The following is a 25,738-nucleotide window of genomic DNA, read 5'->3' as shown; positions in this document are numbered from 1 at the left end:
AGTCGGAATACTCTCTATATAATTTTAATCCTTTTAAGTTTGTTGAAACAAGTTTTATAGCCCAGGATATAGTCCATTTTGGTAAATGTTCCATGTGCGCCTGAAAAGCATGTGGGTATAGTGTTCTATAAATGTCAATTAGGTACAGTTCACTGACAGTATTGTCCAAATCTTTTACATCCTTGCTGATTTTTTTTGCCTGCTTGTTCTATCAGTTATTGAGAGAGAATACTGCAATTTCCAACTAAAGCCGTGGATTCGTCTACTGCTCCTTTCAACTGTCAGTTTTTGCTTTGCTCTGTTATTGGATGCATAACATTTACAACTGCTGAGTCTTCTCAACGGATTGATCCTTTTTTCATTATGAAATGCCCTTCATTACCCCTTGTAATATTTTCCTTGTTCTCAAGTCTCCTTTGTCTAATACAACTATAGGCACGCCAATCTTTTTATACTTAGTGTTTATACAGTATCTTTTTCCATCCTTTTAAATACAAAGATACAGGTTAAAAATAAGGTGGGTTTCTTGCAGACAGCACATAGTTGGATCGCATAACAATGATCTAACCTGACACTCTTAATTGGAGTGCTAGACCATTTACAAATTAATTATCTGTGTTTAAACCTACTATGTTACTTTCTTTTCCTAGCTTCTGTTTCTTTTCCTCCTCCCCATCCTTCTTTAGAACTGAGATACATATTTTTTCAAGTATTCCATTTTATCTCCACTAAGAGATCATTAGCTATTATCTCTGTTTTGTTATTTTCTTAGTGGTATGCACATTTAACTTATCATAACCAACCTCCAAATAATCTATGGGAAAAGAATCTAAAAAAAGAGTAGATATATGTATATGTATAACTGATTCACTTTGCTGTACTCATGAAACACAACATTGAAAATCAACTATACTCCAATAAAAAGAAAAAAATTCATTGTAATCAAAGTTTTGTTAGTAAAAGCAGATTCCCATTATAGCAAATGTCACTATAAAAAGTTCTATAAGGATAGCCCATAACAAAAATTTTGTTCTAAATTTCTATTCAGAAATAAATAAAACTTTGGAGAACTAGATAAAATAAGTTATCTACAACAAATAATTCTGTATAACAAACAGCTCCTCAGGTTCTATTCCAGAATATGTAACAATTTTTAAAAAAATTGTCCTAATTGAGTGCTATTAACAGGCAAGACCTTTTAACTTTTGCTCTAGTATCTAGTATGGCATATAGATTCACCTCACTTTTCCCCACATGAAATATTCTAAATCATCCCTAGAAAAATCCCGTTTCAAAACAAGCCACCAAATAATAATATAGCATCAAAAAAGAGAGGGCTTTACATAACACCACCAACTAGCTCTAAATAAATTAAATCTTTTAACTTTCTAATTCATTTTAGATAGCTCCTGTTTTTTTCTCCAGGACTTAACAGAATTGTGACTTTCAATAATATGCATACTGTAATTACAGATTAATTCCAAATTATTCCAAAATATGAAAGCCCTATGGAATCTGTTATGGTGAGAGTTTATTTGTAATAGTACTTGTATTAGAACTTAATATGGTCCTCATTAAAACCTCAGAATTGGGCTTCCCTGGTGGCGCAGTGGTTGGGAGTCCGCCTGCCGATGCAGGGGACGCGGGTTTGTGCCCGGTCCGGGAGGATTCCACATGCCGCAGAGCGGCTGCGCCCGTGAGCCATCGCCGCTGAGCCTGCGCGTCCGGAGCCTGTGCTCCGCAACGGGAGAGGCCACAACGGTGAGAGGCCCGCGTACCGCAAAAAAAAAGAAACAAAACAAAAAACCTCAGACTATGTACTGCTGACACACAGAACTCAAACGGGCCTTGGAGATTATCTGGTGTAGAGATTTGTTCCTTAGATCTCTAATAAGTCCTAAAGATAACAGTGGGGGTCCTGAACTATTTTTCACCTACACAGCCTATTTAAAATGATAAACTGACTTGACTTTAGCTAAAATTTCATCAACTCAGTATAGATGAAAGGATTAACTCTATGTAGTAAAACTCACCTCATACTGCTCTAAAGCTCTAATTAATAAAACTGGGGAAATAAGGTATTGCTTAATAAATTCAGTTTAATAGAAAACAGGCCTTTTAAAACATGGCCTCCCAAGGGAGTGAAGGGAAGAATAATAAAAGATTGGGAATTAGATTTAGTCCATTCTCCTACACAATAACTTTCCACACAACATCTCTAATAATTACTTACATGCTTCTGCTCAAATACGTCTGTAAAAGAGAAATACGATTCAAAGCGATATGTTCTAATTTGAAACAACTAACTGCCAGATAGTGGTTTTTAACCCTATTTTTTTTTAAAGACTTAATTTTATTTATTTTTTTATTTTTGGCTGTGTTGGGTCTTTGTTGCTGCACGCAGGCTTTCTCTAGTTGCAGCGAGTCAGGGCTACTCTTCGTTGCAGAGCACGGGCTCTAGGCGCACAGGCTTAGGTAGTTGTGGCGCGCGGGCTTCAGTAGTTGTGGCTCGTGGGCTCTAGAGCACAGGCTCAGTAGTTGTGGCGCATGGACTTAGTTGCTCCGTGGCATGTGGGATCTTCCCAGACCAGGGCTCGAACCCGTGTCCCTTGCACTGGCAGGTGAATTCTTAACCACTGTGCCATAGGGAGCTCCTTTAACCCTATTCTGAATCACTGAACTTTTTAAGAATGTAGTGAAAACTGTGGACCTGTCCCCCCAGAAAAAGACACAACCATAAATACATACATACAAATTTTTACCTATCATTTTACAAGGTTCAGGAACACTAGCATCTGTCCACAGACTCCCTTAACTAACTCCCTTAACATACTCAACTATGGGGAAACAAATGTTCTCATTCACTGATGGAGGAATACAGTTATATTCCTCTTCTCTATGGAAAGGAATATGGCTATAACTACCAAAATTACAAACACTCATATCCTTTGATCCACCAATTCCACTTCTAGGGATTTATCCAGTAAACATGTGTGAAATGACACTATGTATTACAAAGCTATTCACTATAGCACTGCTTATGTCAATAAAACAGTGTTGTCCATCTAAGTGTCCATCCACAGGAAATTGGTTAAATTATGGTTCAGCTGCACAATGGAATATTAAACAGCCTTGGGGGAAAAAAGCCAAGGAAGCTCTGTGTGTACTAATATAAAACAATTTCTATTATTCTAATATAAAAAATATTTTAAACACGAAAAGGAAAATACACAATAATAGTGTATATAACATACTTGTCTTTGTATTTTTAAAAAACGGAGGGGTGAATATACATATGTATTTGCACACGCACACACATATATAATGTATACATTGTCATGTGTGATATATATGATATACACACACACAAATAAAATACAAGAAACTGCTAATAGTTGTCTCCAGGGAAGGGAACCAGACGGACATAGGAAAAGCGTAGCAGGGACTTCCCTGGCAGTCAAGTGGTCAAGACTCCATGCTCTCAATGCAGGGGGCACAGGTTCAATCCCTGGTAGGGGAACTAAGATCCCACATGCCGCATGGTGTGGCCAAAAAAAAAAAAAAAAGGAAAAGCGTAGCAGAGATGTTTCATTGTGTATCTTTGAGATCTTCTGCATTTGGTACTATGTAAATATATCACCTAATCAAAATTAATTCTTAAAAAAAAACTCTGCCTTAGACCCTAAGCAGTTTTGCTAAGCTTTAAAACCAAGCTATTCTAAAAAAAAAAAAAAACACCAAGCTATTCTAGGGGACTTCCCTGGTGGTCCAGTGGCTAAGACTCCACGCTCCCAATGCAGGGGGCCCGGGTTCGATCCCTGGTCAGGGAACTAGATCCCACATGCCACAACTAAGAGTTCTCGCACTGCAACTAAAGATCCCGCACGCGGCAGCGAAGACCGCATGTGCTGCAACTAAGACCAGGTGCAGGCAAATAAATAAATAAACATTAAAAAAAATAAAACCAAGCTATTCTACACTATCATTCTGTGACTTATTCATAATAATATTTTATCAGAATTTTTCTTAGGTTGTTTAGCTACAGTGATCTTACTGTGAAACAAAAAGTCTCATCTTTCCACAATCTGACCCCCGAGCAAATTAATTACTACGCTCTCTCCTTTTAGGCTCATAATAACTTCACATCTCCATATTGTTTTTAATGGAGGGGAGTGAATATACATATGTACATGTGCTCCCTTCTTTTAGGTTCGTAATACCTTCACATCACCATATCCACCATCAGCTGTGTGCCATAGACATATGGGTCCATGCCTGCCTGATTATAAGTGCCTCAAGAGTATGCAGTGCACCTGGTTGATTTTTTTTTAATCCTCTGTAACACCTATACATAGTACAAACTCAGTAAGAGTTAGCTGAACTCAACTGCTGAAAAATGTGGGCACTAAAATTTCAATATAGCTATTATATTTCTTCTCCTTCATCTCATCCAGATTATCACACAGCAGGTCAAACGGCTTTTCATTAGAAGCTGATGGAATATTTTGTGCCTTGATTCTAGCTAGTCAATTGTTAATATAATGGAGATTGGACAAGTTAGTTTTGGCTTGATGCTAGTAGCTTCTGCCAAATTTGAACATTAAATCTGCCTGCTGAAGTTAGTTAATATAACAGAATATATCCTGAACTAGAGGCACCATCTCCTGAGATTAACCGGCCCTTCAGATTACATTTTAATTCCACAATTAATCCTTAGTATTCCTCTGGAGACAGACAAAACAGAAATTAAATCAACATGAACCCTGGCAGCAGACTATGTGATAAAAGTCACATACTTAGTCTTTATAAAAGCAAAGTTATCAGTCACGCGGGTCACATCTATTACAATAGATACCATCACCTTGTTATCTTTATGTAGGCAACATTAACAGTCTTCACAGGACTTAATACTTGAGGTAATACTGGTTAAAATAAAATTCTAGGGATTCCCTGGTGGCGCAGTGGTTGAGAGTCCACCTGCTGATGCAGGGGACACAGGTTCGTGCCCCAGTCCGGGAAGATTCCACATGCCACGGAGCAGCTGGGCTCGTGAGCCATGGCCGCTGAGCCTGCGCGTCCGGAGCCTGTGCTCCGCAACGGGAGAGGCCGCAACAGTGAGAGGCCTGCGTACCGCAAAAAAAAAAAAAAAAAAAATCTAGTACAGCAAATTTGGATAGCCACTTACTGTTACCATTTTAAAACTAAACTATGCTTTGGTTAAAATAAAAGGCTTTGAAATAGACATTTCTCCAAAGACATAAGTGAAAAGATGCTCAACAATGCTATGTAACTCACCAAGTTACTTACTTTGTCAACATCCTGAGCCAATAATACCGTTTGCAAAAGTAACTGCCATTTGAGTAGTATTACTAGTTGTGCAGATGCTAACAAAATTTTCAAGACTTCTAGGGCTTTTGCTAAATGTGGACTAAAAGAAAAACAATCACCATTTTCTGACTGCGCTTTGTCAACGATACGGGATGAGAGGAGGTCAAGCTTCAACAAAAGAGTGAGTTTAATAAAATCCAATCATCCCACTTCTGCATATACACCCAAAATAACTGAAAGCAGGGACTCGAACAGATACCTGTACACTCATGTTCATAGTAGCATTACTCACAGTAGCCAAAACACAGAAGCAACCCAAGTGACCACTGACAGATACATGGATAAATAAAATGTGGTACTTATAATATTATTCAGCCTTGAAAAGAAAGGAAATTCTGACACATGCTACAACACGGATGAACCTTGAGAATATTATGCTAAGTAAAATAAGCCAGTCACAAAAAGACAAACACCATATGAGTCCACTTATATGACATTTCTAGAGTAGTCAAATTCATGGAAACAAAGTAGAATGGTGGTTGCCAGGGACTAAGGGGAGGCATAAACGTGGATTTATTGTTTAATGAGTACAGTTTCATTTTTGCAAGATGAAAAAGTTCTTGAGAGGGACGGTGGTGATGGTTGTACAACAAAGTGAACGCACTGTACACTCAAAAATGTAGAATGGGGCTTCCCTGGTGGCGCAGTGGTTGAGAGTCCGCCTGCCGATGCAGGGGACACGGGTTCGTGCCCCGGTCCGGGGGGATGCCGCATGCCGCAGAGTGGTTGGGCCCGTGAGCCATGGCCACTGGGCCTGCACGCCCGGAGCCTATGCTCCGCAACGGGAGAGGCCACAACAGTGAGAGGCCCGCGTACCGAAAAATAAATAAATAAATAAATAAATAATAAAATATGGCACAAATAAACTTACCTACGAAAAAGAAACAGACTCACATACATAGAGAACAGACTTGTGGCTGCCAAGGGGGAGGGGAGGCAGGGGACGGTTGGCCTGGGAGTCTGGGATTAAAAGATGCAAACTATTATATATAGAATGGATAAAGAAGGTCTTATTGTATAGCATAGGCAACTATATTCAATATCCTGTAATAAACCATGATGGAAAAGAATATGAAAAAGAATATACATAGATAGATAGATAGATAACTGAATCACTTTGCTGTACAAGAGAGACTAACACAACATCCTAAATCAACTATACTTCAGTTTAAAAAAAAAAAGAGTGAAGTTTGATGACCAACCTCTTTCTTTATCTCTCTCATCTAGTTAGAATTAGGAAACAGACATCACCCATTTTTAAAGAATACTTTTAGAAAAACACTCCACCTCTATCTTCCTTGCCACTGTCTCACAGTATACTTAACGGGCAGACCAAAGTGCTTTTCTTGTTCCTTTGGTATTTGCAATCCAAATTCCCAGAAGTCTATATACACATAATGAAAGGGTTAATAAGGAAAGGATTTTGGCAAGATTCTTTTCTAGCCTTTGTTCCTGAGGGTTTTGTATTTTAACGCCACTACCCGTTCTTTGATAGGATTCATGTCTAAATGGAATTTTTTAGTTTTGCTTTCCCCTTTCTCAAATATGGCTCCCTCTTTTGGTGCAGATCATCAAAAATAATTTTCTTAAACTGGAAGTACCCAGAATTGAACTGACTTCCAAGTCATACAGTTAATTAACTTCTTAGAAGGTACCAGAACCAAAGCTAGATTATTCCTATTCCAGTACACTTTGCAGTATATGCAGTTAAAAGGGGGGAGAGGGAGGTTAAGTTAAAAGAGTAAGATATGACTAAAACGAAATTCCATTCTTAGCTCTGTATTCCAAACTGCACAGGAAATTACCAATTAGGCTTCTAAAATTATCAAAAACTGAACCAGGGACTTCCCTGGCGGTCCAGCAGTTAAGACTCCCTGCTTCCACTGCAGGGGGGAAGGGTTCGATCCCTGGTTGGGGAACTAAGATCCCACATGCCGCACGGTGCAGCCAAAAAGTAAAAAAACAAACAAAAAAACAAAATTCTCTTACTGTGAGCATTTGACTGTGAACATTCCTCAGCACAAGGTATATCTGTGAGGGGAATGATACTGCTTGTATCTGATGGCTAATACAGTATAACTATGTTCTATTGTTAAACAGTAAAGATAAGATTCTACAAAACTAGTGTATGAAAAGTGGGAAGAAAGCAAAGAGCCTGACTTAGTCGTCAGAACCTTGGAAAACAGGCAAAACTAATCAACGAAATGAGAAGAAGAGCTTTTACTAGTACTCCAGATCCTTCAGACTGCTCTAACCTGCAAAGGAGTGTTCCTTGGGTAGAAAGCAAGAGCAGTCCAAATTATGAAACAAGATTCCCCAAGAAAGCCTCTAAGGGCAAAAAAAGCTGACCAGCGGGCAAGCAGGTGCTAGGACAAATGACCCTACAACAGAAACTTTGTGGCGCCACACTAACTCAAAGCCTAGCCTCAAATGAACCAAAAAGAACAGAGAGATGGGAAGGGCAGCCCTTCTGCAAGGCAAAGTCATCAAATACTCCAGGAATGATTTTTTTTTTTTAAATATGACTAAAGTCTAAACAAGGTAAATTTGGGACTAGAAAAAGCCAAGTCTCTTTCTGGATTAGGGAAAAAGGGAAACTGGACTGTAAAACGTCAAAAAGAACAGCCTAAGAAGTGTTTAAACATGGCTAACATACTAGGAAGCAGATTCTAAACGAATCCATCCCATTACACACAGTAGTAGTTAGGACCAAGTGAAACCTACCATCAAGAGGGACCTAGCAAAAAAAAAAAAAACCAAAACATTGCAACAGATCTTGTTTAAAACTATTTATTAGAAACATTTTTAGGATGTAACTTTATAAACATTAGCACTGAAAACAAAAGAGGTACCTAGCAATTTGAGACCCAGACAAGGTAAAGAGGAAGAACAAGACTAACCAAGCCAAACCATCTCTAGACTCAAGTTTGAAATAAGAAATCATTGATAGGACTTCCCTGATGGCACAGTGGTTAAGAATCTGCCTGCCAATGCAGGGGACACGGGTTCAATCCCTGGTCCGGGAAGATCCCCCATGATGCGGAGCAACTAAGCCCGTGTACCACAACTACTGAGCCTGCGCCCTAGAGCCTGTGAGCCACAACTACTGAGCCTGTGTGCCACAACTACTGAAACCCACATGCCTAGAGCCCGTGCTCTGCAACAAGAGAAGCCACCGCAATGAGAAGCCCGCACGCCACAACCAAGAGTAGCCCCTGCTAGCGGCAAGTAGAGAGAAAGCCCACAGCAACGAAGACCCAGCGCAGCCAAAAATAAATGAATAAATTTAAAGATAAATAAAGTAAAAAATAAAGCTTTAAAAGCATTCAGAAAACGTTAAAAAAAATCATTGATAATACAACCTTACTTGCTTTCTTTCTCCTTGCCTTAAAAAAAAATTTAAGAAATACTTCAATTTAATCTTTAACTAAAAGTAAACAGAAAATAAGAAGTAACATAAATGACTAACAGCCAGGTGTAATGACAATACTGACCACATATAGGAAGGAAGAAAGCAGATGAAAAATGAAAATCACAAGGAGGAAAACTAGATATGGATATGGATTCTCCAACCACTGTGGCACAAGAGTTCATGTACACTTTGTTAAGTGTCAACCAAATTTATATTACTGACTGTGAAAAAGAGAAATAAGGTGTTACTACACCAAAATCCGTAAGACAAGAATTCAGAAAGGTAAGATCAGCACTCAAAAAACAGTATTTCTATTTGAGGACATTTGCTGATTTAATTCTAAAGAAAAAGCTTTGAAACTGAGCTAGCTGTACTTTTGGAGGCCTGAGTGTGTGGAGAAAGAAGAAAGTCAAAACCCAGGACCTGCCCAATGAGGGTATTCTGGGAAATCTACCCTATACTTTAAACAAAGAGCACAGGGCTACCCTTTCAGGGTAACAGCCACCTAGGAATACACCAGCCCTCATGAAAACTCAATGGACAGAATTATGGAGATTAGACAAATTTAAAGAGAAAATAAAGAAGTGGAGGTATCAGAAGAAATACAAAAGTGCAAGGAAATTTCAGAACAACCTACTCAGAATTCAGCCCTGGGAAATAAAGACCAGCAATCCAGAAGATAGGGTAAGAGGCAGAGAAAATACAGTAAGAAGGTCTAACATATGTTTAAATGGAATGCAAGAAAGAGAAGACAGAGTGGAAGGCAGAGGCAATATATGAAGAGACAACGGCTGAGAATATTCTAGAACTGATGAAAACCAGCAACCCACAGATTTAAGAAATCCAATAAATTCCAAGCAGAATAAATCAAAATAATCCAACCATTCATAAAAATCTGCATACAGATGTTTATAGCAGCTTTATTCATAACTGCTAAAACTTGGAAGCAACCAAGACATTCTTTAGTAGGTGAATGGACAGATAAATAAACTGTGGTACATCCAGACAATGAAATACTATTCAGTACTTTAAAAAAAAATTTTTTTAAAAAGAGGTAACAACCCATGACAAGACACAGAGAAAACTTAAATGAGTATTACTAAGTAAAAGAAGCCAATCTGGGCTTCCCTGGTGGCGTAGTGGTTGAGTCCACCTGCCAATGCAGGGGACACGGGTTCGTTCCCCGGTCCGGGAAGATCCCACATGCCGCGGAGCGGCTGGGCCCGTGAGCCATGGCCGCTGAGCCTGCGCGTCCGGAGCCTGTGCTCCGCAGCGGGAGAGGCCACAACAGTGAGAGGCCCGCGTACCGCAAAAAAAAAAAAAAAAAAAAAAAAAAAAAAAAAAAAAAAGAAGCCAATCTGAAAAGGCTACATACGGTATGATTCCAACTACATGACATGCCAGAAAAGACAAAACTATGGAGACAGTAAGAAGATCAGTAGTTGCCTAGGGTTAGGGGAGGGAGGGATGAACAGCTGGAGCACAGAGGATTTTAGGGCAGTAAAACTACTCTGTATGATAGTATAACAAATATATATCATTGTACATTTGACCAAACCCACAGAATGTACAACACCAAGAGTGAACCCTAATGTACACTATGGACTTTGGGTGATAATATGTCAATATAGGTTCATCAGTTGTAACAAATGTGCAGGGCCAGGAGGTATCTGGGAAATCTCTGTACCTTCCACTCAATTTTGCTGTGAGCCTAAAACTGCTCTAAAAACTAAAATCTATTTAAGTGTATTCTCAGGTTCCCCAAAAATATTCAGATGTAAATAAAGCTCAGGAAAATAATAAAGAAAAAAAGTAATCCAATCTAGACATATCTCTCATCCCTACATTACAGTGCAGAAGATCAAAGTCAAAGAGAAAAGCTCGAAAATGGACAAAGAAAAGATAGATTACCTTCAACAGAATGGCAGTGAGACTAAAAATAAAAAGAGTATAATGGAAGTCAGTGGACAATAGTAAACAATGTACTGAAAGAAAATAACAACCAACTTAGAACTTTAAACCTAGCAAAAATACCACCATTCAAGAATAAAACCAAAAACAGACATTTTAAAGCAGACAAAATGGAGAGACAATCACTGGTAGACCCACACTAGAGAAATTCAAAAAGATATATTTCAGGCAAAAGAAAAAATATTCCAGATAGAAGGGCAGAGATGTGAAAAGGAATGAATGACAAAGAAAGTGGTAAACACATAGGTGAACATGTAGGTTAGGCAAAAAGAACGTAACTATAAAACAGATGCAATAATAATCTGTGGACTCTTAAAAATATATATACAAATGGTGAATACATGACTTTTCTTCATGTATCAAAAGCCATAGAACTCTACAACACGAAGAGTAAATCCTAATGTTAAACTATGGACTTTCGTTAATAATAATGTATCAATACTGGTTTATCAACTGTAACAAGTCTACCACACTTACGCAATATGTTAATAATAGGGGAAACTGGAGGGATGGGATGGTAGTATATGACAGCTCTCTGTACTAACTGCTCAATTTTCTATAAATATAAAACTGCTCTAAAAGCCTACTAGTTAAATATATATACATATACAATTAAATACAGAACAATAGCATGTGAGGTGGGAGAGGAATAATGGGAGTTAAATGTTCAAGGCCCTTATACTGACAAAAAGGAGGGCAAAGGTATTGATTTAACATTAATCTTTAATAAACTGAGGATACATATTGTAATTTCTGTGGTAACCAATAAAAGAGTGCATAACTTTCAAACTGGAAGGTGGAAAAATGGAATATTAAAAATAAATAATAATATAACTGACAAAAATTTGAAGGTGGGGGGAAATAGTAGGAGAATGTTTGTCTTTCATAGCAGACAATTACTCAATTACAAAAAAATTTCAAAAGAAGGTAAAAGAAGCATAAGAAAGATTTTAAAAGAAACATAAGGAAGATTTAAGCCAAAATATATGTCATTGCTTTAAATACAATCTTAGACAAGAGTTTGGAGCTAGATTAAAAGAAGAAACATGGGGGCTTCCCTGGTGGCGCAGTGGTTGAGAGTCCGCCTGCCGATGCAGGGGATGCGGGTTCGTGCCCCGGTCCGGGAAGATCCCACATGCCGCGGAGCAGCTGGGCCCGTGAGCCATGGCCGCTGAGCCAGCGCGTCCGGAGCCTGTGCTCCGCAACGGGAGAGGCCACAACAGTGAGAGGCCCGCGTACCGCAAAAAAAAAAAAAAAAAAAAGATGAAACTTGCCTATATGGGTGACAATTAACTCTATTTTCATCTTCTCAATACTCTTTTCCAATTCAACAAAGATTTATTCAGTGTATACAATGTGCTGAGCACTTGAATAGTCAGAAATAAAGGTATCACCCATGTTCTCAAGGAGACTAATGGGGAAAACAAATGTGTTATAATAAAAGTAGGTTATCAGGTGCTAATAAGATAATGCAACTAGATGGTGCAGCTATCTGGAAAAGCTATACAGAAGGGATATCCGGATTATGCTTTGAAAAGTAAACTGCAAGTTCATTTGACAAATAAAAAGGAACGGTACAGGAGACATCACAACCCTGTTTACTAACATGACAGGTTAGAAGATCAGTCATGGTTTGAGGTAGCAGCGACCAGCAGTGGAGGAGTAGATGATCCATGAAGTTAAAAAGTTTGGATAGGGAGTTTTAACTCTACCCAGTAGACAATGTGGAGCCTTTAAAGCAAGGGAGTAAAACAATAATATTGGTATTTTTAGAAATATAACTGGTGGCAGGTTACAAAAAGATGAATGGGATAGGAGAAACTAGCTATTACAGTTATGAATGAGGAAGGTCTGGATTAAGGCAGTAGCAGTGGCGCAGACAAATACTAGAGAAAGAAGAGAAATGAGCTGATACTTGACTACATGTGAAATGAGGGTAGAATTAAAGGAATACTAAAGTACAGATGGTCCCCGACTTATAATTGTTCCACTTAATGATTTTTCAACCTTATGATGGTGCAAAAATGATATACATTCAGTTAAAACCATACTCCAAACTTTGAATTGTGATCTTTTCCCTGGCTAGTAATACGTGACACAACACTCTCTCACGATGCTGGGCAGCGGCATCAGCACAGCTCCCAGTGAGCCATGCAATCACGAGGGTAAAAGAACCAAGACACTTACAACCATTCTGTACCTAGACAATCATTCTGCTTTTCACTTTCAGTATGGTATTCAATAAATGACATGAGATATTCAATACTTTATTGTAAAATACACTTTGTGTTAGATGATTTTGCCCAATAGTAGGTTAATGTAAGTGTTCTGAGCACGTTTAAGGTAGGCCAGGCTAAGTTACCATGTTCGGTAGGTTAGGTATGTTAAATGCATTTTCAACTTCTGATATTTTCAACTTACAATGAGTTTACCAAGACATAACCCCACTGTAAGTCGAGGAAGATCTGTAATGAAAAGGAGAACGTAACATAAAAGCAAACATAATAAATTTATCAACAGTTCCTTAAAACTAACCGGTATAAATCTACACTATTTTTCAACATTTATGCTTATTGACCATCTAACTATGTACTAAATATAAACACCTAAACACACTGTTCAAAATTACTGGCACTGGTATGTGAAATAGCTAACATTAGATATTGATAACTGACACCTTCTAATTGATGCAATTCACTAAATGACAGGAGAAAGGTATTGGCTGGTTAAAGGTCTTTTCAGAAATCAAATGTGATCATTTAAAATGTTCACATATCAGACTGACAAATTTATAAAAGATAGGAAAAGAGATCATTTTTCTTTAAGAAGACATCAATAATCTACTATGTGGTACTACCTAAAATTACATGCTCTTGCTTCAGGCTCTGTAAAGTGAAGGTTCTTACTGTGCCAAAAGAGATAGTCCCACTTTTCATGGCTTCTCATTTTGCTCTTCTTGTCAATACCATCAACACACTGCATAATCCATTTCATTCAATACAACTGAAACCAACGACATTAATCAAAAAAGTAAGTGATAGTGTGGAATCCTAAAAAAATAACACCTTAAACGTTTTCTTTGAACTTAAAACATAAATGTTTATTCTGTTGCCAAGCTTTTGATACAGGCCCTTTGAGTTATAGATCCACTATAGTTTCACACTGTCTTACACAAACCACACCCATAATGCATCATCTACAATTTCCAGTTTCAATTTCTTTAAAAGTGAAGCAAGAACTTTAAAGATACTTTCCAAGGATCCAAATGAAGAATTCTTCCAGATTAAAAAAAAACTTTTTTATAAATTTTTATAGTTATCTCCTTATTGACTCATTTTATATTCAGTCTTTCCAAGGCAGTTACCTTAGTTTTCACCAAATCGACAATTCTTTCATTTTACAATCATATGTCAATGGTTGACACAATTTTGTATTGAACTATATGATTATAATACAAGTGCAAGCTGTCATAAAGTGACTCTTGGTAAGTCTATAAATCAACTGGTGGGAGCAATGCAGTGGGCATCAGTTAGTATGTCTTATAAAAAGAGAAGGAGTGTTTATTAAGACTAGTATCCCTGTTATGAAAGATCTAAATTCACTTATTGCTTTTATTGTACTCAGGACAGTATCTGGCACACAGAAAGTACTTGAAGAGTATTTGTTACTATCTTAGCATTAAAATTCAACTAGGTACAGTTAACAGTGCATGCAAGGGTGGAAATCCACCTACTTTACAGTCTCCAGAATCAGAGACAAGACTACCTGTATTTAAGTTGTCAAAAGGGGAGAGAGTAGGGAATATAAACTGCATTAAGTCCTCATTGAAAACATATGAATACAAGGTACAGTCAGTTTCACATTACTGCAAGTGGATTATCTAGCACTTAAAGGAAGAGAACTTAAAGGATAGCTCACATGTCAAGTCAACAAGAAATGAAGAAGTAGGTTCGTAACCCAATTAATCTATCACCTCAAAAATGCTAAGAGTATGGCTACAGGTCCTCGTAAAAGTGGCAGCTGGACTAGAGGAGGAAAGTCAGCTATAGCTTAGTGCACATCAGGTTACCTTCCTCTATTATCAACTCACTGATGACAGAAAGCATCAATCTCTTAAACAAAACCACATGGTGCATCCCAAAGCGCAAAACAAATGCCTTTGTTTTACCAATTATTATAAGTTAAATATTATACATAAAATTATATAAAATTAATGCATATAAATGCAATGTACAATAAAATTTTTAATTTGCCAATAACCTAAATATAAGTAAAGAGCAACTTAAATACTATAAGTAATAAATGCGGTGGCTTGGCCATTTTCTTTTAGCCTAAGTTTTGTGATGTATATCCAATTTGCAGGTACAAAACACTCAAGGCAACATGACAGAATATCTACAATAACCAGGAAGTTCAAAGACTGCAGCTACTTTAAACACCCTGTCCACTAGGAAAGAATCCACAGTGGCACTAACCTTCTTCCTTCTATGGACATCAAAAAGTACTGAAAATGTTATGAATAGTTCGCAGAAACTCAAGAGACAGCCCATGAGGCTGCACCAGTCCCACTAGATGGCACTATCACAGGAAAGTCACTCTGCTCTCCCATTTGGAGCAAGGGCTGAAAGCGCTCATGATCTCTGTAAAAATGAAAGCTGTCATCAACACAGTGACATCCTCATTGAGAAATTATGACCCATAATGAGGAATTCCAAGCTAGAAGGAGGAGCTTATCCAAAAGCACCTTTTCTCCCAGTACTGTGGTCACCTCCCCACTCCTATTTCAAATCAGTGGTCTGAGAGATACAATGTCTTGCAGGCAAAAGAAGTCCTGCAAAATGGAGATTTTCTTTTTCCTCTTCCTAACTCCACAAAATAATTTACTTGCCTTTTTTTCTTCTTCCCAAGTTTCTTTGCTATGGGTAAAAATACTCTCCTGCTAGTCCATGAATAACAAATTTATTGTAATCAATATACTTACCATGATTGGAAATTTCAAAATAACATACAATTAATGGGATAAAAGCTTTTGGATATGAAGTAACTTCTTTCTATGTATCAAAGGGAGAACTTCCTATTAAACAGATAAAGTTTTCTGACACCTTAGTTACATGATTTTAGGTTGGGCCTGGGCAGCAGAATTCACAATGTTACTCATTCCCCTAACTTACGCTCTACCCCATGGAAAGTATGCTTGGATACAGCTACCATGAACCTAAAAACAGAAGGAAAGAAAAGCATCCTAACAAGGAAGCCTAAAGAGTTTAAACCGCATACAATTTGAATACAAACTCACTTTTACTCAGTAGGTGACCATCTAAACAGACAGATTTGGATAAGAGCCTTTTGCTGAATTCCCCAGTTAAAAGACACAACAAAGGTTATTATTAGGTAATCAATTGAATCAGAGATCAATTTAATACTCAAATATACTGCTCACTTACAGTTGAAGCTACTTCACCTAGATCAGAGAATTTACATTTACACATGTAACTTTAATATACAGCAACAGTCAGGAGTATAGCTGCTCCAAAGTGCCACAAAAGTCAGTTACTTAATTAAAGAGGCCAAGAAACTAAGAATTACAAAATATGTAACAAATCCTGTGTTCCCATAGCACCTCACCACAGCTCTAATACAGCTCTCATCACAGCATCAGCTCTCTGTCTAGAGCACTTGCCCTCTCCACACTGTGGGGGGGCTTGGAAGCACTGTACTGAGGCATCATCCCTAACACCCTGCACAATGCCTAGTATGGAGCAGGTACTCAGTAGCTGCTGAATGAACAAAAACTATCAGGCTATTCCAGCTCACCAAAATTATGAGACTCCTCAAAGCAGCCAGTTTTTCCAACTAAACCCTGACAAACACCTTCTCCTTTAAGAAGCTACTGGGTCTTCCCTAGTGGCGCAGTGGTTAAGAACCCGCTTGCTAATGCAGGGGACATGTGTTCGAGCCCTGGTTCAGGAAGATCCCACATGCCGCGGAGCAACTAAGCCCATGTGCCACAACTACTGAGTCTGCGCTCTAGAGCCCACGAGCCACAACTACTGCGCCCAAGTGCCACAACTACTGCAGCCCGCATGCCTAGAGCCCGTGCTCCGCAACAAGAGAAGCCACCGCAATGAGAAGCCCGTGCACCGCAACAAAGAGTAACCCTCGCTCGCGGCAACTAGAGAAAGCCCGCGTGCAGCAACAAAGACCCAACACAGCCTAAATAAATAAATAAATAAAAAATAAGAAGCTACTGACCAAAGCATGAGACTAAGATCTAAGTCACCATTAGAAATAAGATTTCTTGAAAAGCACAGGAAGGAATGTATCACATGAAGTCAAAGATCAAAAATTCTCGAGTCTCAAGCCCAAGGAAGCAACATCTTGGATTGGTGAAAATTTTAAATAAACATCATAAATATATTTTATATATTGTATTAAAATCATAAATATGTTTTACATTTTGTACTAAAGCCATCCTATGAGAGTAGAGGGGTGAGGTAGCAGGTATATACGATTGCACAGGAAGCCATAACACTGCTTAACTTAACACCCGCCCATTAATGAGGCCTGATCTTATTTTATGCTCCTGGAACAAAATAAAGAATGAACAAGAAGGAAAAATAGAAGGAGAGAAAAAGCAGTCTGGGGGTACAACCAGGAGGAATCTGCTGAACTGCAGATTTGGAGAACTGACAGACTTAGCAGAGGCAGATTTTTCAAAACTCTACACATAACTATCCAGAAAGTCTAGCGTAATGAAGCTATGCCAATACCTTTGCATTAACAGTTTTTTCTGAGTGACTGAGCTTTGACAAAATGTGGCATAGAATCTACATACACATCCTGTTAATATCCTTGCAACAGACCCATGGGAAACCTCTCCCATATTAGAGGGTAAAAAGAAGTATATCCTCCCATAGAGAGTACCTTCAAGCAAGCATACTGTTAAATGACTGGAACAACTGGTAGGATTTAAAAGTTCACTGGAACCGTAAGCCAAATTGTCTCCCCCTTCAGTGTATCTGTATGATCCACCCAAATTGCTCTTTGTTTTTAAATGTGTTTACATTAGACTATAATCAGTGTTTGTTATCATCATTTTACTCACCTTACTAACACCAACTCCAGTAAACCTGGCCTCTAATAATTCCTGCCGTCGGGGGTCCAGGCTATGCAATTCTTCCATCATTTCTACTGAAAAAGAAAAAGTACCTGTGAGACCATAAAAGCTAAAACATGAGGAACCAATTTTTAGATATAACAAAACTCAGAGTAATTATTTCACCAAACGGTCACATACAGGTAAACCTCAAATAAATATGGCATACAAGTAATAAACTACAATGTGCTGCACCAAACAGTAATACATTTAAAGTTATAAAGTGGCTCAAAAGTCCTCTTCTGAGCAGTGGTTAAGAATCCGCCTGCCAATGCAGGGGACACGGGTTCGAGCCCTGGTCCGCGAAGATCCGACATGCCACGGAGCAACTAAGCTCGTGCGCCACAACTACTGAGCCTGTGTGCCACAACTACTGAAGCCCACGCGCCCAGAGCCCGTGCTCCGCAACAAGAGAAGCCACTGCAATGAGTAACCCCCTGCTCACCACAACTAGAGAAAGCCCACACGCAGCAACTAAGACCCAATGCAGCCAAAAAAAAAAAAAATACAGCATGAATCAGAAGCTACTAGTAACTTAAAATAATGCTATTATATGCCTCCTTGCTCTAAGGACCAGATAGTAGCTCATGAAAAATGGAATTACTTCAAATTTAATAGAGAACCCATGGTAAAACCATCAACCGGCATTCACTCAGGAAATTAGTATAGCTCCATAACCATCCCTTTACAAAATCTTTCTCTGCCACTCCCTGGAGCAAGTAGGTTTCTCTAGACATCTGCTTTTAGCACTCCTTCCAAGCAGGGAGGGGCAGGAGGACACCATTTTTAAACTCCTTCCACGACCAATTAATGCACAGGCTACTCTCAGCAAATACCTCCATCATTTGCAAGAGATCAACTCTTGCAGAACCCACTGGAAACCTCCCCAATATTAAAAGTAGAAGAGGTGCATATACCATTACATAGAACCCCTTTGAACATATTATTAAATAGTTATTGGAATGATTGGCATGATTTAAAAGTTCACTGAAAACATGAATGAAACATGCTCCTCTGCAATCTAACACCTCCACAATTTCCAGTAACAACCCCTACAAAGTCCTCCAGTTTCATTTCCCTTCCTGGATTGAGAGCCTGGGGCAAAGGGGAATGAAAGGGTGGCAAATTAAAGTTTCACCCACACAGACAAGTGCAGGTTAGAGAGGGAATTAGGAAATTCTCGGAAGGGTAGAAAGGCATCTTAAAAAAGAAAAAGGAAAGAAAAAAAGAAGAAGAAAAGAGATTGAGCCAGTGTTTCCCTAAGTGGCCTTCCTCGCGTCTCGCCCTGCCCTAATCGAGGCCAGTATGGCAGAGGTTGCAACCTCCCTTCAAGACCCAGGGTCTCTCGGCACGTTTCCTAAACCTCTATCCTCAGGCCTGGCCCGGAAAATGACGCCCCAGCGGTTATTCCATTTAATGTCAACTCATGTTAAGGAAAGATCCACTCTGTTCCATTCCAGCGGGGCCTTAGACTGGGATCCTCCCTGTAGCCCACAGCCAGGAAGCAGGACCGATGGGGCCTGGTCCCGGCGCCCCTCGCCTCCCGCCGGCTCCAAACTTTCCCCAACTCCAGGCCCACCTGTCACGGAGGGAGGGCGGGCCAGCTCTCGGGGGCGCCCGGGAAGCTGCCGGGGCCTCCAGCTGCCCGGGCGCCCCCCTCTCCCCGCCGGCCGCCGGCCCCACTCCCAGGCCGGGGCTGCCTGGGCCTCCCCCATCTTCGGCCCGGCCCCTCAGCGACCCGCAGCCCTCGGAAAGCCCCTCCCGCCTCAGAGCCGAGGAGGTGCGGCCCCGCGCCGGCCCCCGTGTGGGCCCGGGCCGCAGCCTTCTCAGCCGAGGGGGTCGCCCGGATGGTTAATGCCCCAGGCCCGGCGCCCTCCCCCGCTCGGGGCTCAGCCTCTCACCTGCCGCCGCCGCTGCCGCCGCTCCACGCTCCTCCCGGGAGGGGCCCCGACCCGACCCGCCTGCGGACCGCTCTGCTCTCCCCCTGGGCAGGCCCGGGGCGGAGCCGGGGCCTCTCCTGAGCACCGCAACCCCCCGCCCGGGCAGCCGCCGCCGGCGCTGGGCTCCACGAGAGGGCGGGCGGGGGAGGGGGGCCTCGGAGGCCGCAGATCCCCGGGCTCGCGTACAGAGCCAGGCGCCCGACGCGGGCCCGGGCCCGGGCGGCCGCGGGGGGCGCGGGACCGGTCTCCTGGCGCCGGACAAAGGCCAAGGGAGGCACAGAAGGGCCCAGGCCCGGCCGGGAGGTGGGGGCCCACTCGGCTAGGGGCCACTCGGGTGCGGCGTGGAGGGCGGGGGGGGATCGGAACCGCTGGTGCCCACGACCCGCCACCGGCCCCTTAATCCGGATCGGTTCGGTCCGGATTAGTAGTGATCGGTGTAAACACACTAGTGAAACCGCGTGTTTCCTCGCGAGATTTGCACGGCTGGGAGGCAGGGGGGGTCCAGTGGGGGTGGGGGAAGAGCCGACAGTGGGGGAGGAGGGGGAGGGGACGAGGAAGGTGGGGGGGTCCCCGCTGCCCCGGCGCCCCGCCTCCTCCAATCAGCGGCCAGGCTGGCGGGCAGGGGTTAACCAGGGGACCCCGCGCCGGCTGAGGAGGCCGCCGCCTTGCCGGGCGGCTGAAGGAGGGCGGGCGAACGGGCGGCGCCGGCGGACCCGCAGCGACGCTAGGAGAGGTCGGACCCGTTCGGAGCTCCGGAGACCCCACTGCCGTCTACGTAAAATCGGCCCTCGCCCCGCGGGACCGGCCCCAGCCGAGGAGGTTGGGCCGGCGCCCTGGGTCGCGGACCGGAGCTAGAGGGGCCTCGCCGCCGGGGCCGGGCGCTTCCCCGATACGCCTCGTCGAACCCTGCGCCAGCCTAATCCCTGGTCTTCACGAGTTTGGGTGAGAAGTGGGTTTGCTCTGCCCAGGATGGATTTTAGAGCAAGAAAGCCCGTGTGCCGGCGAACCCCGCCCGAACTTCCCCGGAGACGCCCAGTTAGTGAGTTGGCTGTGCCCACCCGTGTTAGCCGGCTCCCACGCCCCGCCACTCTCCAAACTCACCCTCCCACTCCCCAAATCCAAGCCGCCTTGGAAAGCGGATAGCGCTTCACCTCCACGTACCTGGTTGGCAGGACGTCTCCAGGGACAAGAGGTCCTCTGGGATCAAGGCTGACTTCCCACCCCCACCAGGATGCTGCCCCAAAGGGACTCTCTCGGTGCCCCCGGGGGGAGGTTCCATTTCAACCTTTGATTAACAACAAGGCCATCCTGGGTACTTAGGGGGCTCGGAGGGTAAGGGCTAGAATGGAGAAAACAGGCCTGCCCCTCAGTGTCTGCTGAGGAATGGGAAATGTGAAAGGGTGCAGTAGCTCCCGCAGCTAGGAGGGCTTCCTGCACAGAAGAAGCCTCCCATTTTGATCACCCAGCACCAGAGAAAAAATCACATTCTCCACTGACTTCTATGAGCGAGGACACTGACTTAAACGCAAATACCCAACTTTTTATTTTCCTTTGATGCTGCCTTGATCAGATGTCTGAAGATGACTTAAGGACTACAGGCAAATCACTTGGGAAAAATTCAGATAATGAACAAGAGCCTTGAACTTTTCCAGGGGGTAGGCAAGTACTTCAAGGGGAGTTTCTGCCTTTCTTTCTCCCTTATTCTTAATTCATCCTGTATTAATGGAACACAGACCTGCTGGAAGGGCAAAGGATGGCAGTTTACTTTTTGTTAGTTGCCCAGCCTTCCAAAGCCTTGGACAAATTCAAGCACTGTGGAAAAACTCCATTCAACCAAGAGTCACCTTGCTTCGAACCCAGCCAGGTTGGGCCCTGTGCACGCACATATTTCAAAAGATAACAATGTTTGAAGGGGAGGGGGAGAGCAAGTTCCAGGCAGACGAGGGTGAAAAAGGGCAAAGTGAAGGACTATCAAGAGAGCAGGAGAACCAAGAGTACCTTCCCCTACAACTCGAAAAGCAAGTGAGGCAAGCTCTGTCATTATAGCGAATGATCAAAAAAGTAACTCCTTAGAATGACACTGGAATGTCTCAAATGAGAAGAGTTTAAAAGGAAGAGCACCAGACAGAGTTGGAGCTGAGTTCCAGCCAGCTCTTTCACAGACAAGCTGCATGGACCAGTTACCTAACCTTTCAAGTTTCGCCAACCTCATCTGTGAAGGAGTTTGGACTAGAGGATAATAAGATAATAATAAGGCTATGATTCTATTTTTTGAGCTAATTTTTAATTTTTTCTTTGGCCGCACCATGCAACATGGGAGATCTTAGTTCCCCCGACCAGGGATCAAACTCGTGCCCCCTGCATTGGGAGCACGGAGTGTTAACCACTGGACCACTGGGGAAGTCCCTGAGGTAATTATTTTTTAAAAAATAAAAGTAGTTACTGAAATACAGGAAAAGATGAGATTTTTAGTTTCACTTTGCCTAGTGCATTTTCCTCTGCATGTCAAAGAACTTACACTGCCATAGGTCTGTTCACAGCCCCACTCCACGTTTAACACTCATCCCAGCAGGAATTGCTCAAAGGAATTTAATGAATTTGCTTACCACAAAAATGAGGTGCTTCTGTTTATAAGCATCATATAAATGAAAATATCAACAGTAAGGAAAAAGAACAATAGATGGATAATTTCAAAATAAGCTCTGTTGTTGTCAGATGGTTCTCACAATGTAATTTAACCTTGGGTTCATGAACCAACCAGTTTAAAGTGTGTTTACTGGGACTTCCCTGGCAGTTCAGTGGTTAAGACTGTGCTTCCAATGCAGGGGGCTTGGGTTCGATCCCTGGTCGGGGAACTAAGATCCCACATGCCATGTGGCCAGAAATAAATTAATTAATTAAAGTGTGTTTGCTCACAGGGCAACTTTGTGAGACTCAACTTGTCATAGACTGGCAAATGGTGACACTCCCCATGCAAAGGCCCAATTCCCATCAGCTTCAGAAGGCTCAAACATGGATTCATTTAGATGTGCACATTGATCATCTGGTCCTTCCTGCCTTCAGTGTATGACAAGTCCTCCAGGTTCATGTTCATAGTCACAGAGAGGACCAGGGCACTGGTGTTCCCCAAGCTGTGCTCTGCACATCTCGATAGGTTAAATGCTTTAAAGGTAGTAGATGTACATTGGACCTCGGGAAACTAGGTTAAAGTGGAATCCTTTATTTCAGTACTACTTAGAGCCTAAAATGTACAATAGGCATACGACAATCTCCAGGTGGGGGATCAGGGTATTCAGTGGTTTCCTATTTGATGTTCGGAACCACCACCCTGGTTTTTTGTTGGCTGGTTTGTGGTTTCAGGTACTCATGGGAGAGGTGTTTTGAGAAAGACACTGGGAAAAACTAAAGTAGTTCTAGCACTCTTTTGCCCTTTCACCTGTACCACACTAAAGAATGTCCAGCATCTTCTTCAATGTTTCTTAATGTCCACCATCTGGCATATATTACTGAGCAGGGGGCCTTACATGCACCTTTTCCAGAAGGGGTCTGCAGTGTGGTGGCTAAGAGGACAAACTTCCTAGTCAAGCCCCCTGGTTTTCATCTTGGCCCTGCCTCTTACCAGCTGTGTGGCCTTAGGCAAGATATTTAACTTCTCTAAGCCTCAGTTTCTTTATCCATCAAATGGTGTTAAAAACCTCACAGGACTGTTGGAAGATGAAATGAGATAATGGTGTGTGCCTGACAGAGTAATCCCTAAATAAATGGTCCCCAAACCATATTTCTACCAAGGATGTAGACGTTTGTCATTAGATTGGTTAGCAGCACACAGTTTAACTTCGGAAACCAGGCTACCAATGTACTGAGTTGTTTGTGGGTCTATTTTCTTCATAACAGAAAAAGGACTTGATGTCCCTTTAAAGAATGCCTTACAAAAAAAAAAAAAAGTATTACATTTTATTTTGGGGGGGCGCGGGTAAGTAGAGAAAAATGTAAAAGTCATCTGGTCTGTTTATGTTCTTCCCCCATCCTGGAGAATTGAGGGTTTCTAATGGTGAGAAGAAATAACAAATTTTGTGAAGGCAATATTTCCACTATAAATTCTGGTAGGCAGGGCAGTGTAGAACATCAGGGCACTGGTGGTTGGAATGAACTAGGTCCTAACCCCGTCTCTTCACCTGTCAGTTTCCTCATCTGAAAACTGGCCAGCACACCTAATCCCATGAGTGGCTTTAATTAAAGTTGAAATAGTGATAGGAAATGCCTTGTAACTGTGCCTGACATACAGTAGGCATTTGGTCAGTGTTATTTCCTCCCTTCTCCCCATTTCTAACAAAGTGGAAAAGCATCTGGTTGCCATGAAATTGCACTATAGACGAAATAAATTCAGATCTCAGCCTGCGTAAGATTCTCTGCCTGTCTCTATGTTTTTCATACCCTTCTTCTGCCCAGCTTGTTTCAGAAAGCTTTCCCGAGCAAGTCTCCTTGACACACTTTACTTTCTTTATCGTCATGCGTTCTTCCCCGCAGCCCAGTGATGCTGGAACAATATTCTTATTCTCCTGGAGAGTACCTCCCTTCTTTAATTTCCTCTTTCAACTCCCTCCCCAAATGTTACTTTTTAATACTTTTCTTCCCAGCAGCTGAAATGTAAAAGAAACAAGTAGAGGAGCAAAGAGAATAAATGCCCCTGAAAAGCAACAAGCCCCCTCCCCTGAGCTATTGAATCCTCCATTTTGGTCTTTTTCAGAAAACGTCAAGATAGGGAACAACAGCAAACACACTGCATCTGTGGAAGCTGGCAAAAGTGTATTTTATAAATCTTAGTTCTTCCGTTGACCTTTCATATTAGGCTTAAGTAATCAACCTTCAGACACAGTGGCACAGGTCATGAGGGAAAGGGGGCCCAAGCCCACAGAGAAGACAGAAGGGGATCATTCGGCTAGTGGCCTTGGGCATGGTCAGCCCAGAAAGGCAAGTCAGAAGATGGATGTTGTATAGCCTCTGAGTTAAGAACGAGTTTTATTTTTAATGGCTGAAAGAAAATCAAAAGAAGAATAGTATTTCGTGACGTGAAAATTACATTAACTAATTTTGGTGTCCATTAGTAAAGTTTCATTAGAACACAGCCACACTAATTCCTTTACATACAGTCTGTGGCTGATTTTGCACTACAAATGGCAGAATTGAGTAGTTGTGACAGGCAGGCAAAGCCTAAAATGTTTAGTATCTGGTCCTTTACAGAAACAGTTAGTCAACCCTTGCTCTAGGCCAGGCCTTCGCAAATTGGACCAAGCATACGTATCCCTTGGGCATCTTGCCAAAATGCATCTGGGATAGGGCCTGAGAGTCTGCATTTCTGACAGCCCCAGGTGATGCTGTTGCTGCAGGTCTGCAGCCCACACTGGATTTCAATGCTCTGAAGGCTTGTCTGTTACATTAGTGAATGCTTTATGTGAATGCTTTGTTAAGTACAGTGAGCAAATCTTTAAAAGTATGAAAAATTGGAGTGTAACCCATGATAATAACCTCAGTCGAATCTTCCACATTTCACTCCACTGTTTTGGCATCATGTGACAGCCTGAATAGCCGTGGAAATGGATTTGCCAGCCACCTTGCTGAGGCCAAAGGGATGGCAGCCCCAGCCCTCTTGTGATGTGGTGCTTCCTCTTATTGGCCCTAAACGTACCAGTCCAACTACAGAAGGGCCTTCTGTGTCCTGGTATTGCAGAATTTGGAAAGGAGATCTGAGTTCACCTTATGCAAAATATTCGACTCTTCCAACTGCAGGCAAGCAGTCCTCTCCCAGCTCTTTCTTCAGTGAGCAGTGCTTCTCAGGGTGACAAACTCCTGCAGAAACAGCTTGGATTCAAA

General features: G+C 41.9%; 1 protein-coding gene across 9 annotated transcripts in view; it reads right to left on the bottom strand.

The window, feature by feature from the left end:
- Positions 1-20,271, bottom strand: part of TLK2 (tousled like kinase 2) — a 103,390-nt gene extending 83,119 nt beyond the window's left edge. For 6 of the 9 annotated variants that reach the window (XR_009537638.1, XM_060134766.1, XM_060134769.1 and 3 more), the window contains exons 1-2: positions 19,829-20,271; positions 17,877-17,959 (exon numbers count right to left, since the gene is read on the bottom strand). Coding sequence is in view for 7 of the 9 variants with exons in the window: in XM_060134766.1 (XP_059990749.1) it covers positions 17,877-17,957 (81 nt within the window). In the remaining 2 variants the exon portion in view is untranslated. Of the gene's footprint in view, positions 1-17,876; positions 17,963-19,506; positions 19,643-19,828 lie in introns of those variants that run through there. The other 3 variants (XM_060134765.1, XM_060134762.1, XM_060134770.1) reach the window with 3 other exon arrangements.
- Between the last annotated feature and the right edge of the window lie 5,467 nt (positions 20,272-25,738).

Source organism: Lagenorhynchus albirostris, chromosome 20 (genome assembly GCF_949774975.1).
Source record: "Lagenorhynchus albirostris chromosome 20, mLagAlb1.1, whole genome shotgun sequence".
Lineage (NCBI taxonomy): Eukaryota > Metazoa > Chordata > Mammalia > Artiodactyla > Delphinidae > Lagenorhynchus > Lagenorhynchus albirostris.
The sequence above is the reverse complement of the archived record's forward strand: the minus strand, read 5'-3'. Positions and strand labels throughout refer to the sequence as shown.